The following is a 14,955-nucleotide window of genomic DNA, read 5'->3' as shown; positions in this document are numbered from 1 at the left end:
GCAGATGCCGGCTGCCTGAAGCATGATTAACCTAATAGGCTTAAGACTTTATTTGCCATTCACATCTGTCAGGACACAAGCAAAAACCCTGGGGTCCTTTAATTCCACAGGGTAAAGCCCTTTAGAATCTGCCTGTTCACTGGCAAAACTGAAGAGGAAAAGGAGTCTTCAGCTTGGGGGCTAAAAGAAATGAGAGGAGTTTGATTGTAAGCTATGGGTCATTGCACCAAACTTGGCACGGGTGGGTGGTTGTTGTTGTTGGGGGTTTGGGGGGATGGGGAAGGGAAAGGGCCTGGATTCCTGCCCAGGAGATGCTCAGTGCTGCCGGATGAAATGGTGAGACTCATTTTTGCTTTTATTTCTAATCTGATTCTCTGAAGATTAGGGAGAGGAGAAAACAATCTTTCAGAACCATGGGCTGCGCACCTTCCCACAGTGACATTGTCAACAGTATGACCAGGAGCGGTATCCAATTTTGGAAAAAACCCAAGACCATTTTGTCAGCCCATCGGGCTGGCCGTGAAGGGCTGTCCATCCCTTTGCTGGTTCAAGGCTCCACCTGCTATGGAGAGGCCTCACCTCAGGTGCAGAGGCAGCAGGCAAGGGAGCACCCAGATCTCCGGAGGGATCAGAACATGGCCAGAAGCCTCCGTCTCTTCCCTGGGAATCCCTCTCCAGGCAGGAGGAGAGAACCTGAAGACGCGGCCCTAGAAGCTGAAGCTGCTATGTCAGAGATCATCGATTCTCAGAAACACTTGACCAAGGATACACAGGTAGAGAGTCAGAACTCCTCCAGGGAGGACTTCTATGGGAATAAACAGAAGGGACGGTGTGCCAAGGAGTCTTCTAAGAAAAGAAAGTCAGCCACTGACCGCATATTGGGGAAAGAGAGTGGTCACTGTCAAGCCCAAGACTTTCTTGCTTATGGGCCCGAAGACAAGGTGGATTTCCCTGAAGCCCTGGTGACTGCTCACCACAGGGCTTATGCCTTTCTGCACCCCAGCCTCTCCAGATATGAAGCCATCCTGGGCATAGCCCATGAGGCTGCCCAAACCCAGCAGTACCTCCAGCAAATGGTGGTATTCTTGCTCTGGCGCTTTGATGAGATCAACAAGCTATTGGGAGAGATCGCCAATGATGGAGAAGTCCTCCTCCAAGAAGCCGGAGCCCATCTGGCATGGCCAGATGAAAAGGAAGGCCCTCCATGGCAGCCGGATCTCCTGCAACAGCTGCTACAGTATACGGCCAACAGGATGCAGGTTCTCCATCACACAGTGACGTCCCTCACCTCCAGTGCTCTGCAGGACTCCAGTAGCTACCTCCATTCTGCTGCCCAGCATCTGGACAAAAAACTAGAGACTAAAAGAGAACTGGACCAATGTCTTCTGAAGGCCATCAGGATCCTCAAAAACTGTGTGGCTAGCCCCAGTACGCCCAAGGTCGATGATCGACCTCTCTATTCTGAAGACAGTGGCATTGGGGCTGACAATGAGTCTCTGCATTCTGTGGACAGACTGGGGAAACAGACCAGTTGGGATTCTTTGGATGAGCCCACAGAAAAGAAGCCTTGGCTTTCATACCACAGGGAGACCAAGGTGGCAGCAGATGCCTGGCAGCATCACCCATCAGCATCAGGGTCCAGCAGACCCCAGGACTGTGCTCTTGAAAGACAAAGAGCTCACCTAGCTGCACCGGGTATCCCTTTCCATGCTGATGAAATGCCAGCAAATACACTCTGCAGGTCTCTGCAGCCGGGGACAAGGTCTTCACATAATGCCTTAAAAACAGGGGCCCCTGAGAAAGGAGAACATTTCGGGGGCTATGGGTTAACCATTCCTCTGCCCCTCACTGATGAGGAGGACAGCACTCCAGAGGAGGAGGAAGACAACGATGATGAAGATGGCCCCCCTGGCCTGAGTCACAACCAGACAGGGACTCGGTCTTTGAGGCCAACAACTTCCCCAGCTCTCGCAGAAAGTGTGGTGTGGCCACATTTCAAGAGAATCGAGACCCCCCATGCCCAGGAAATGATTCTCAAGATGAAGGATGCAATCAGTGAAAGAATCAAGTTTGTCCCAGCTCAGCCCGCATACAAGGAATGGACGGAGGATGAAGAAAGGAAGGTAATCCTCCCTCCTAGGCCTAGCACTGTCTGCGAGGGCAGGAGGTCGTCTGGGAGACCAAAGAGATCCAAGTCTGAGGAATCTCTCAAGGGCCACGCTGAGGACCCCACACTCCTGGAACTGCAGAGGGTCCAGAAGGACCTCAGCCAGAGGCTAGAGATGTTCTATGGCTTCCGTAAGAAAAGGAGGATGCAGAACAAAGAGGAGCACGGTGTCCCCAGAACAGCCGTGCTGTATCTGCACAGCAGAGGCAGGCCTACCCAGGGCTCCTCCATTAGCAAGCTGAAGGCCTCCCTCGCCAAGAACCTCAGCATTCTGCCTAGTCAGGAAAAGATTGGCTTGCAGAAACCTGATCCCAAATCTAAGAGTCAGCAACCCAGCCAAGGAAAAGCTGAGGCACTTTCAAAGGTTACCACACCTGTCCAGGAATACATATCGTGGGAGAGAGAAAGCAAGGCTCCCGAGACCCGGGGATGGAGTGGTGAGGGATGCAGCCCTCGACCATCTGTCAAGAAACTCATCGAAACCTTCAGTCCTAATGAAGAGATGTTGCCGCCAATGAGTCCCAGACCCTCAGGGGAGGTCAGTGGCACCAAGAAATTTGGCGTTCCCATCATGCCTTGCAGATTTCCAATTTATAGGGGGCTTGCCCCTTTGTATCCCAAGCACCCGATTTCTCCAGGAACACCTGGAGAGCCTCCCAAATTGGGCCCAAACTGGAGGCCCTTCGCACCAGTCTTCACACCTCTCCCCACAGTGGTCCAAGTCTCCAAGAGTGCTCCAAACAGTGAAACAGAGGAGGATTTACAGGACCTCCCTCCCCCACCTCCAGAAATACTGATGGACAACTCGTTCAATTCACTGAAGAGCCCTGGAGATCCAGAGACTGGAGTGTGTCCTGCTGAAGTGCCCAACAAGCTTAGTCCAGGGGGGCCTCCCCCCACCAGGAAAACATCGGCTTCCCAAAGGCTGAAGGCTTCCCTGAATTCCATTGACTTACTGCCTAATAAAAATATCCCCAACCCCATCCCTCCCAGTGAGAAAGGATCAGGGCACAGCAAGACAGAGAGGAAAGCCAGAAATGTCTCCTTAGAACTGATCCATGCACCTGGAACCAGCCACAACCAAGAGAGACCAGGTGTGGCCCAGAGAGAGCCAGAAGCAGAAGAGACTGCGAGTCTGAACAAGCAACCCCATAAGGTGATACCTCTGCCCCACCCCAACAGCATAGCTGGACTGAAAGGAAACAAGGAAGCCTGCATATCTAGGCCACCCCAACCCGAAGGGCCAAGGCAGGGCCAAGATAAGAGCCCAGGCCTGGTAAGGAAAATGTCTCCTACGAGGAGCCACTGGTCACACAGGACCGAAAAGAGAAACCTTAGCCCACCTGCCTCACACAGACCTACTGGGCTGCCGACCCAGCCAAGCCTCCCCCATGTGCAAAGGCAGTCCAGCCCCCCTTTTAGCCCCAGGACAAGCCCTCCAGTCAGGGCCAGGACGCCTAGCCCCCCAACAAGCCCCAAGACAACAAGCCCCCCAGCATCAAGAAAATCAACTTCTCCTCTCCTCCAACACAAAAATCCCAGTTCTCCCACAGAAGTCCCTCAGAGCCCCCCACCCCCCCAAGAGCTCTCAGGCCCCCCGATCATTCATAGAGAAGTGAGCACTCCTCCCTTTTGTTCCACCCCTACCCCTCCAACCTCCCCATCCCAGGAGCCCAAGGAGCCAAGCTCATGGGGGGAGAGTGATCCAGCTCCAGCCAAGGTGGCCCCCAACACCTGCTCCATATTCTGCCCTGCAACCTCCTCTCTGTTTGAGGCCAAATCCCTATCGTCCCCCAAAGAGCCGCACACAGAGGGTGGGGAACATTTGGAAATGGGAACAGAGGCTAAGAGAAACCTGGTGCTGCCAAGGCAGTGGGGGGAGCCCCAGAAGAGGATGGCCTTGTGTGCCCTCAACCCTCAACCTTTCATCAGAAGGACTGCCTCCGACCATCGGCCAAGAGTACGCCTCCGGCTGCCAGGCTCAGCCTCCGTGGGGACCGCAAGTGAACTATGCAGCCAGACCAGGTAAGACTGGCCCCAAGCTCGTTGTCCTTTAGCTGTAATCATACCGTGAAATGTTACAGTGGAAAGGGACCTTAAAGAACATCCAGGGGGCAGCTAGGGGGTGCAGTGGATAAAGCACCAGCCCTGGATTCAGGAGTACCTGAGTTCAAATCCAGCCTCAGACACTTGACACTAGCTGTGTGACCCTGGGCAAGTCACTTAACCCTCACTGCCCCACAAAAAAAAAAAGAACATCTAGCCAACAGACTCAATTTACAGGTGAGGAAGGTGAGGCCTAGAAAGCTAAAGTGTTCATTAAAGGGCAGTATAGTGCAATGGAAAGAGCCCTAGAGTTAGGACACCTAGGGTCACAATCCTGGCACTGATACTGACTAGCTGGGGAGCCTGGGCAAGCCACTTAGTTTCTCTAACTCTCAGTCTCCACACTTATAAAATAGGTCTAACATTCGGATGACCCACCTCACAGGATTGTTGAGTCAACATGGTATTAGTAGATTGGGTGCTCAACTATGAATCAGGAAGACCTGGACTCAAACCCTGTCTCTGATACTTTAGTGGTCCTGGACAAATCACATAACCTATCCTGGCCTCAGTATACCCATCTCTGAAATAGGAACAAGAATAACTGGAACATTTACCTCATAGGGCTGGTACAAGAATCAGATGAGATACTGTATATGAAGCCCTTTACAAACCTATTTAGAGGTCAGTATTATTGTAATGAAAAGGTCTTGTTGATCTTAAAGTGATGGCTGACTTATCCATGTTCACAAAGATAGTTAGAGGCTGAGTCAGGACTTGAATCCAATTAGATGCATAGAATGTTGAAGTCGGCAGGACCCCTAGAAATCACCTACTCTAGTCTCTCTCATTTGTTGTTGTTGTTGTTGTTGTTCAATCATTTTCAGTTGTGTCTGATTCTTTGTACTACATTTGGAGTTTTCCTGGAAAAGATACTGGAGTCGTTTGCCATTTTCTTCTCCAGTTCATTTTACAGATGAGGAAACTGAGGCAAACAGAGTGAAGTGGCTTGCCCAGGGTCACACAGCTAGTAAGTATCTGAGGCTGCACTTGAACTCAGGTCCACCTGACTCCAGGCCTGATGCTCTATCCACTTTGCCGCTTGGATGCCTCTCATTTTACATTTTACAGAATAGGAAAGGAATGAAAAGAGTAACTCACTCAGGGATGTGGCCTCCTTGGACTTCCTGTTCCCTATGCCAGAAAACAGGTTTCTGTACAGGAGAACTTGTCCTAGGCAGTTAGTTCTTCCAGCCCTTGCTTCAGCTGTAGGAAAGGCCTGGGGGGTTAGGGAGCGGTAATGGGGAATGTACCAATCCCCTATCCTGACACCGAGCAGAGACATGATCATCTTTCTAAATGGAGGGTGAACCTAGCTTTTCATTGTCAAGGAGGGAAAAAGAAATGTTTCCTGGGATCTCTGGCTTTAATTTGTTCTGACTGCTTTTTCCAGGGTTCATAGCCTGTTAGAGGTGGAAAGGCCATTGGGGCTGCAAGCATAAGAACTGAGTTCAAGTCCTGGCTGCCCCTTTAACATGGTAGGCAAGAAGATCTGGGTTCAAGTTCTGCCTCTAATACAGCTTCTCTGGGCCTTGTCAGTTTCCTTGTTTGTATAATGTTGTGGTAGCAGCCCCCACCTCAGCATGATTGTGAGGATAAAAAACGTCCGCTGTTATTATTTCCTGGGTGGAGATGGAAAGATCCAAAGTTTCTAGGTCTAGAGCTGGGAAGAGACTTTGGAGGTCATCTTGTCCAGCCTCCATATTTTACAGGGGAAGAAACTGAGGCCCAGAGAGAAGAAATGACTTGCCTAATTCACCCAGCTCAGAATTTGACCTCTGACTCCAAATCCATTGTCCTTTTTGATGTGTGAGTTAAAATAGGATTTAGGTTACCCCCAACATGCTTTGCAGATGACTTGCCCAAGGTCACAAGTCTGGTTAAGGACAGAGACAAGGCTAGACCTCAGGCTTCTCCAGGACCTCTTCCATTCCATCATTGCTCACCCACTAATGAGATCTGAATCACTTACCCTTCACATTGCACTTTGGGGTTATTATAAAATGCTTTACTTTCACGGTCATGTTTGATCTTCACAACAGCTGAATGGGGGAGGTAGCAGAATTACAATTCAAACTAAAACCCTGGGATCACAGATTTAAGGCTGGAAGGGACCTTGCAGGTCATTTAAGTCCAACAATCTAATTTTAAAAGTCAGCAGGCAAACTACCGCTCTCTTTCTTTCCCTCTCCCACCCACTACCCACCTTCCTGAGTCATCTTACAAAGATGTGACTGTTGTTCAGTTGTTTTAGTCGTGTCTGATTCTTTGTGATACTATTTGGGATTTTATTGGCAAAGATACTAGAGTGGTTTGCCATTTCCTTCTCCAGAACATTTTACAGAAGAGAAAACTGAGGCAAGCAGGGTTAAATGAGTTTCCCAGGGTTACGCAGCCAGTAAGTATCTGAGGCCACATTTGAACCTCAGGTCTTCCTGATTCCAGGCCTGAAACTCTATCCACTGCACCACCTAGTTGCCTCTACTAAGAAGATTGGCTAAATGGTACATGGGAAGGCTGTGGCCCCAAAGCACTAGGGAAAGGAATATTAACTTTAGAAGATCATAGGTTGGGGCAGCTAGGTGGCGCAGTGGATAGAGAACGGGCCCTGGAGTCAGGAGGACCTGAGTTCAAATCCAGCCTCAGACACTTAACACTCACTAGCTGTGTGACCCTAGGCAAGTCACTTAACCCCAATTGCCTCACCAAAAAAAAAAAAATGCAAGAAGATCACAGGCACTGGAAGGGACTTCAGAGGTAATCTAACACAAGCCTCTCATTTTACAGATAAGGAAACTGAGGCCCAAAGGAGAAGCATCTTTTCCAATCATACAGATAGTAAGCAAATAGTAGCTGTCAGGAGGAAGGATTTGCCCTAGATCAGTCTTGGAGCCTTGCCCAAGATCACATAGGTGGTGGGGCTGAAAGCTGACTTGATTCCAAATCCAGGTCTCTTTCCATGGTACTTTACTAAAGTCATGCCCCTACCTCTTATCCTGGGGTCTGAGAATGGATTTCAAGGGGTAAGTGAACTCAGGTGGGGAAAAAATATATCTTTATTTCAATGCAATTGGTTTCCTTTGTAACCTCACATCTATTATTTTATGCATTTAAACACATTATTCTGAGAAGAGGTTCCTAAGCTTTGTCAGACTGCTGAAGGGGGCCACAACACAAAGTTAATAAACATCTCCTCCCCTAAAGCATGTCAGGTGCTGTGTTAGGCTCTGCAGAGTCAAAAACAAAAAAACAAAACAAAAAGGTTCCTGTCTTCAGGGAGCTCACTTCTATTTTTCAACTAACAACTAAAATGCCACGATCCATGGAAAATTATGCATTATCATAGTTAAAAACCAGATGAATTTTCCCAGCCCCTGGAGGAAATGAAGTATGGATTATTTACCAGAATCTTTCGGTAATGTTCATTTCTTAAACTGAAGATGAGCTGCCCACAGCTGGGAATCTCAAAGCAGATTATTAATGGTACTCCTCAAGCCATTCACTTGTTTTGGCGTTAGAGTTCTGAAAGGGAGCCTTCCTGGAAATGGCTGGCAAGAGGAGGAACAAGAAAAAAAAAAAAAAGCAGTGATTAGAAACGCTCGCTCACATTTCCCAGCAGCAGGAGCCAGTGATGAGAGGACAGAAAATTGTGCAGGAATAAAACACCGCTCTTCTTTTTACTTTCTCCTAGGAATAGGAAACCTAGTGAAAAATGCACTTCTATCTGGACTTAAAGGACCTAAATCCAAACACCCAATTGGTACCTTGTACCACCTGGATGATCCTGGGCAAATGACTGTTCTTCTTGTGGTTGTGGTGGTTGCTGTTCAGCTGGGTCAGACTCTTCATGACCCCGGGGACCACAGCAGGCCAGGCCCTTCTATCCTCCACCATCTCCCAAAGTCTGTCCAGGCTTGTGTTGGTGGTCTCCTGGACACTGTCCATCCATCTCATCCTCTGCCATCTCCTTCTCCTTTTGGCTTCAATCTTTCCAAATAACTTAACTTTTCCATAAAATAATAGGATTTCTCAATAAATTTGGAACACTGCTAATAACAAAGAGATAGGGAGTTCTCAAATCAAGAGAGGCCTGGACTTAAGATCAAGAAAACCCACGTTCACATCCTGCTTCCGATGTGTATTAGCTGTGTGACCCTGGGCAAGTCACTTAACCCTCTGTTTGCTTCAGTTTCCCCATTTGTATCATGAGGGTAATAACAGCAACTCTCTTGAAGGGTTGATTGTGAGCACAAATGAGATAACATCTCAAAAGCGCTTTGCAAATGTTAAAATACTACCCAAATGTTAGCTATTACTATTGTTAACCTAGTTCAAAGGGTTTGGGGTTTTTTTTAGGAGTCATTTAATCTATTTCCCTGTCTCCAGACAACACTGCACCTAAATGAAATTTTTTCAAAACTGCATTTTTATGATTCCTTGGGATTAGAGGATCACAGGTTAGAGCTGCAATGGATCTCAGAGATCTAGGTCAATGTGTGGTTGGCTCATCACCTACACTCTTTCAGGGCATCCGTGGGGTCAAAACTATTTTAATAATAATAATAGGTTTTAATTTTTAACATGGTAATTAACAGTAGGGCAGCTAGGTGGTAGAGTGGATAGAGATTCATCTTCCTGAGTTCAAATCCAGCCTCAGATACTTACTAGTTGTGTGACCCTGGGTAAGTCACTTAACCCTATTTGTTTCAGTTCCTCATCTGCAAAATGAGCTGGAGAAGGAAATGGCAAACCATTCTAGTGCCTTTGCCAAGAAAACCCCAAAACGGGGTTACAGAGATTCATACACAACTGAACAACAATAATTATCAATAGGATATAATCCACATAAGGAAAAGCTTTTTAGGGGGAGCTCTTCAATAATTTTTTTAGAGTTTAAAGGGTTTCTGAAACCAAAAAGATCGAGAACCACTGATCTAGGCCAACCCCTCACTGTACAGAGGAAAAAACTGAAGCCTAGAGAGATGCAGTACCTTGTCCAAGATCACATGGGCGGCAAATTGTAGAGGAGGATTTGAACCTAGATCTTCTGACTCCACACTATACTGTCCCACCCCACCTCCCTTGTCCTCCATGACTTCTAGATTTTTCAAGCATAAAGCTGGCTGCTGAGAGCAGAAGCGGGGTACCAGTGTATGTCATCACCTCAGAGATAGCATTGTCACAAATTTATAGAATTTCAGAACCTTCATGGGATCGGATACCCTCATTTTTGAGATAAGGAAACAGCCTCAGAAAGGGAATTTTAGACTTGTCGAAGGTCTGTTAGTGAGAGGGTAGATTTGAAATTCTGGGATCTTGACTGACTGCAGATATCAAGTGTGCTTCCTGGTGGGTGGGGTAGTAGCATCAGGGAGTAGGCCCCATCATGCTTTGAGACAGTAGCAAAAAGCCCCTTAGTTTGTACTTAGGGTGGTATTATCCCACCCAAGTCAATTCCCCCATCACACCTTGATGCTGTGAAGATAGGTCTCCCTCCCTCTGTGCAACTGCAGCCAAACCCAGCCTGCGCCTGAGCTCCCTAACCTTCATTGGTAGAAATTCTTGATCTATACTTTTTTCCAGAAAATGAGAATAATGTTTATATCTTGTGCTTAGAGATCAGGGGCTCAAATGACAGTCCACTGAACCTGGCTTTTGTGGGTGGAGGAAGCTTCAATCCTTCACTGCTAAATCCCTTGATGGGTCGTATGTAGGTTTCAGGATGCTAGGAGATTGCACGGCTTCAAAAGGGATCAGCCTGTTTGCCTAAATATAAAGTAATAACTCTGCCATGGGTCCCTCAAACACCTGTCTGATCTGTACCCCTCTCCCACTCACCACCCACCTTCCTGAGTCAGGTTACATATAAGACTGGCCACAAGGTGCGTGGGAAGCCTGGAGCTCTTGAAAAACTGAGGAAAGGGACAGTAACATTAGAACATCGGGGGTCTAGAGCTAGATGGAGAAACTGAGGCCCAGAAAAGTTAAGTAACTTACCCAAGGTCACACAGGTAGCAAGAATCATGGGTGGGATTTAACTTGAGGTCTTCTGACTCAAGGCTTAGGGCTCCTTCCGCTGTCGGGTGTTTCTAATCAGTGGGCCGACTTTCTGTTGTAACCCTTGAAGAACTCAAGTAAAAAATGGCTGGTATTAGCCAATCTAGGAACTGACTCACCGCTGTAACACAACTTTGGGAAATCACATCTATTGGTAAAATTGGAAGGAATATCATGGGAACATGGGCTTGGGTCATCCTGTTCCCACCAGCCCCATGTAATAAGGGGTCATCTGTCCTCTCACTCTCCCCAAAGGAAGTCAGTGTTATTCAACCCCCTTTTCCAAGTGCTACAACTTTCTCTTCTCACCTCAGGTCATGTAATGGGCAATCAGATTCAGCATAATACTTCTTATTGTTGAGTTGTGTCTGACTCTTCGTGACTCCATTTGGGGTTTTCTCAGCAAAGATACTAGAGTAGTTTGCCATTTCCTTCTCCAGATGAGGAAACTAGGCTAAATGACTCGCCCAGGGTCAGTCACAAGGCTAGTTAGTAAGTGTCTGAGGCCAGATTTGAACTCAGAAAAATATGAGTCTTCCTGACTTCAAGCCTGGCACTCTATCCACTGTGCCACTGCCACTGCCACTGATTCACATTTCTGTAATGCCTTAAGGTGTATGTGTATGTATATGTGTCTATATATGTATGTGCATGTATCTATATGTATGTGTAATCATAAACAGCCCTGAAAGGTGGGAAGGGAGTAGTAAATATTATCAGCCCCATTTTACAGATGAGAAAACTGAAATGCAGAGAAATGACGTGACTTCCCACAGCTAGATGGTACCAGATCCAGGATTCTAATCCAATATATAGGATTATACTTTCATAGCTAGAAATGCCCAAAGAGTCCATTTAAATCTAACCCACTCATTTTTTTAGAGGAACCTGATTATTACGATTATTCATGTCAAGATCCAGGTCTGGTCTCTCCAGTGAGGCTAAAAGGTCCAAAAGACAGGAGGGGACTCTGGCCTTTCCCTAGCCTGGTTCTTATCTGGTGCTTGAAAATCCTTATTTGTATGACTGCCCTGGAATGGAATTCCACCTCAATGGAATTTGCTGGGCTTCGTGGGTTGGGAACTGCAAAGAACCTTGGGAACAGTCACATCAGGCAACAGATCCCTAACTCCTTATCTGTTATCTCAAATGTGGACCCACTGTAGCTTGTATTTCTATCTCCCTGTAGAAGAAGGACCACTTGTTTTGGAAGCAAGAGACCTGAATGCAAGCCCTCACTTCAACACTTAGTAATTGTGGGGCAGCAAGGTGGCACAGTGGATAAAGCACCAGCCCTGGACTCAGGAGGACCTAAGTTCAAATCTGGCCTCAGACACTTGATACTTACTAGCTGTGTGACCCTGGGCAAGTCACTTTACCCTCATTGCCCCGAAAAAAAACAAAACAAAACAAAAACCCTACTTAGTAGTTGTGTGGTCCTGGATATCTTACTGAGCCTCGGGTTTCATGTCAATGAAATCACAGGTCCACTTAAACAAGATCATTATGAAAGAATCAATGGTCTATTAACAGAATCCAAGGTGCAGGAATTTGCTGTCTCCTCCTTTGTTGCTCTTTGTTGCTCTTTCCCAGAGAGGTAACTAGGGAATCATAACTGGGTCTTTGACTCAGAGTACCTAAATTTCAAGGGGGCCGACAGCATTCTTAATCCTCCAATAGCATAGCAATAATTGAGCTTAGCACCTAGTTAGCAAAATAAATACTTGAGCTAGTAAGTTACCAGATGGCATCCTAGCAGCTGTCTGACCCACTAGCCTCCCCAGGAACATCGAGGGTGCATTCAAATGCTATTTGCCCAAGGTGCTGGTTACAGCTGTTCTGGCCAACTGTTTATTAGTGCATACTAAGTAAGACCCACCCAATAAACCCCTGAGCTCAGCACTGTGTTAGGTACATGGGGAATACAAAGATGGAGGTGATGACACCTCTGCCATTGAGGAGCTGATTGATAACCTAGCTGGGGAGAGAGCACATCTAAATGACAGAAGAGAAATGTAGAGAAAAGCACAGGATTTGTAGCTTTTCATTGTAGTGGGTAGGTACTGTAGGTGTGGGTCCTGGAGAGGTTGTGCTCAATTCAAGTCAACATTATTAATCATAGGCCTGCCTTTTGCCAGGCACCATGCTAGACATGGGGGCAGCTAGGTGGCAAAGTGGATAGAGCATCAGGCCTGGAGTTAGGAGGGCCTGAATTCAAATCTGACTGTAGACATTTACTAGCTGTGTGATCCTAGGTAAGTCACTTAACCCTGTTTTCCTCAGTCTCCTTATCTGTAAAATGAGCTGGAGAAGGAAATGGCAAGCTGCTCCAGTATCTTTGTCAAGAAAACCCCAAAAGGGTCACAAAGAGTTGGACATGACTAAATAACAGTGCTAGGTATTAAAGATACAAAGACAAAAATAAATCAGTACCCACCCCTGAGGTAGTTTTCATACTACTGGGAAAAAACAACAAGCATAGTTATTCCTTCCACATTAAGCTTCTCCATTGTAGGGGCAGCTAGGTGGTACAGTGGATAAAGCACCAGCCCTGGATTCGGGAAGACCTGAGTTCAAATTTGACCTCTGACACTTGACACTTACTAATTGTATGACGCTGGGCAAATCACTTAACCCTCATTGCCCTGCAAAAATAAATACATACATACATAAATGAATGAATAAATAAATGGATGAATGGATAAATGAATGAATGAATGAATGAATGAACAGATAAATAGATAAAAGTAAATGAATAAATGGATAAACAAATGAATGAATAAATAAATAAATGGATAGATAGATAGATAGATAAATGGAATAAAATAAAATAAAATAAATCCCCCTCTGATATGGAATGGATGTTGAGAAGCACCACAGAGGAAGACCTCACCTAAGCCCTAGCTCTTCCCTTCATCTCTTCTTGGGAGGCAGGTCTGAAAGACAGCTCTAATAGTAATGGACCATAATGCTATGATGTCCAGGGACTTGAATTCGGTTGCTATTTGGTTCCATTCTTTGACTGTTCCACTTGATGGGTGCCTTTGGGTGCATGTGTATGGGGTATGCAAACAAAATGAGCCTGGCTCAGGCCTTCATTAAATAAATGAAACCTACCTTTTGAAAAGAAAAAAAAATACACAATAAAACTCCTGCCCCTGCAGCTCCCAAGGACATTGCTTGATTAGGAACAGCAGGTATTGAGCATCAATAGACAGAAAAACATGAACTTTTGTCATAGATTAACACTGAGTTATTCCCATTTCCACAGTGCTGAGCACTGTGCTAGGCACTGCTGGGGAGAGAACAGAAAAAATAGCTTATGGTTCTTACTCTCTGAAGAATTAACATTTGATTACAAAAGGGAAAAGGCCATCCAGTGTACCAAGAGTTAATAATAAGAACCATGATGTCCATGATGTTCTATTAGACTGTAAGCTCCCTGGGGGCAAGGGATGTCTTCCACCTCTTTTCATATCCCCAGCACTTAGCCTAGTGCCTGGCACATAGTAGGTGCTTAATAACTATTTATCAATTGATTGGACTACCCTATGAGGTAGACACTATGAGTATTATAATTGCATTTTATAGGATGCTGAAGATCAGAGGAGTTAAGCAACTAGCCCATGGTCACACAGCCAATTAAGTGTCAGAACCAAGTGGATAGAGCACCAGCCCTGGAGTCAAGAGTACCTGAGTTCAAATCCGACCTCAGACACTTGACACTTACTAGCTGCGTGACCCTGGGCAAGTCACTTAATCCCAATTGCCTCACCAAAAAAAAAAAAAAAAAAGAAAAAGAAAAAAAGTGTCAGAACCGATCACACATCCAACATTCCTTCTATTACCCTGTTGTTTCTACCTTTTCTCTTTGCAGCTCAGAGGAGAGTCCCCCAAAGGAAGCGCCACCTTTGAATAGCCTCTGCTTATTGGACATGAAGGGAAGCAGTAAGTGGGCATCTCACCCTGATCTGTACGTGGTTGGTCGGGGGCTCCAGAGGGAGTGAGAGTCTGGACCGTGTCAAAGTGCCTCCCAGAAGCCAGTCCCATCGGGGAGTCCCTTTCAGAGAAGCCTCTTATCACCCCAGGCCTGAAGGAACTGGAAGAGAACAGATCATGGCTACACGGGGCCTGCCATGAGTTTGAAATGCTGCTGCCTACAGCTGAACTGGGCCCTGCCACTTTCCTGGGGCACGGTTGGGGCCCAGGGAGGTTTAGATGCTGCCTCCACCAAGTCAGTGATGCAGACCTCTCCTTTCCAGCCAGAGGGTCCCTCTAGCTTGGGATCCAGAGGGAAGGAGATGTTAGAACTGGGGGCCAGGGTGCCTGTTGTTTTAAGTCCCATCCTGACTCTAGGGACAAGGACCCCGATCTGTCACCCTTTCATCTGTCTGTACCATTTTATATCTAAGTAAACCATCTCAGAAAGGTCTTCATTAACTTTGGCTGTATTTCTCTTGAAGTAAAGGGTCAAAAGGACCTTTAATGCCTGGGGGTCAGAAGAACGGAGTCTAAGTCCTGGAGTTGACACTTAATAGCCAAGTGACCTTGGGCAAGTCACAGAATAACAATAATTACTGACATTTATAAAACACTTTATGGTTTGCAATTTTCAAAGCTCCTTA

General features: G+C 46.5%; 1 protein-coding gene across 1 annotated transcript; it reads left to right on the top strand.

Moving 5' to 3' along the window:
* The first annotated feature begins 413 nt into the window (after window positions 1-413).
* PCARE (photoreceptor cilium actin regulator) lies at window positions 414-14,444 on the top strand. Its single transcript, XM_043989936.1, has 2 exons — window positions 414-4,192; window positions 14,208-14,444. The coding sequence occupies exons 1-2, from the start codon at window positions 414-416 to the stop codon at window positions 14,335-14,337; spliced, it is 3,909 nt and encodes a 1,302-aa protein (XP_043845871.1). The 3' UTR covers window positions 14,338-14,444.
* The last annotated feature ends 511 nt before the right edge of the window (window positions 14,445-14,955 follow it).

The sequence above is a fragment of the Dromiciops gliroides genome, chromosome 2 (genome assembly GCF_019393635.1).
Source record: "Dromiciops gliroides isolate mDroGli1 chromosome 2, mDroGli1.pri, whole genome shotgun sequence".
NCBI lineage: Eukaryota > Metazoa > Chordata > Mammalia > Microbiotheria > Microbiotheriidae > Dromiciops > Dromiciops gliroides.
Note: the sequence above shows the minus strand (reverse complement) of the source record. Positions and strands in the feature narration are given on the sequence as shown.

Bases quoted from the DNA above. Each gene is read 5' to 3' on its own strand.
- PCARE (XM_043989936.1), top strand. From the start codon at position 414: ATGGGCTGCGCACCTTCCCACAGTGACATTGTCAACAGTATGACCAGG. The intron at 4,193-14,207 runs GTAAGACTGGCC...TTCTCTTTGCAG, and splicing joins GAACTATGCAGCCAGACCAG to CTCAGAGGAGAGTCCCCCAA.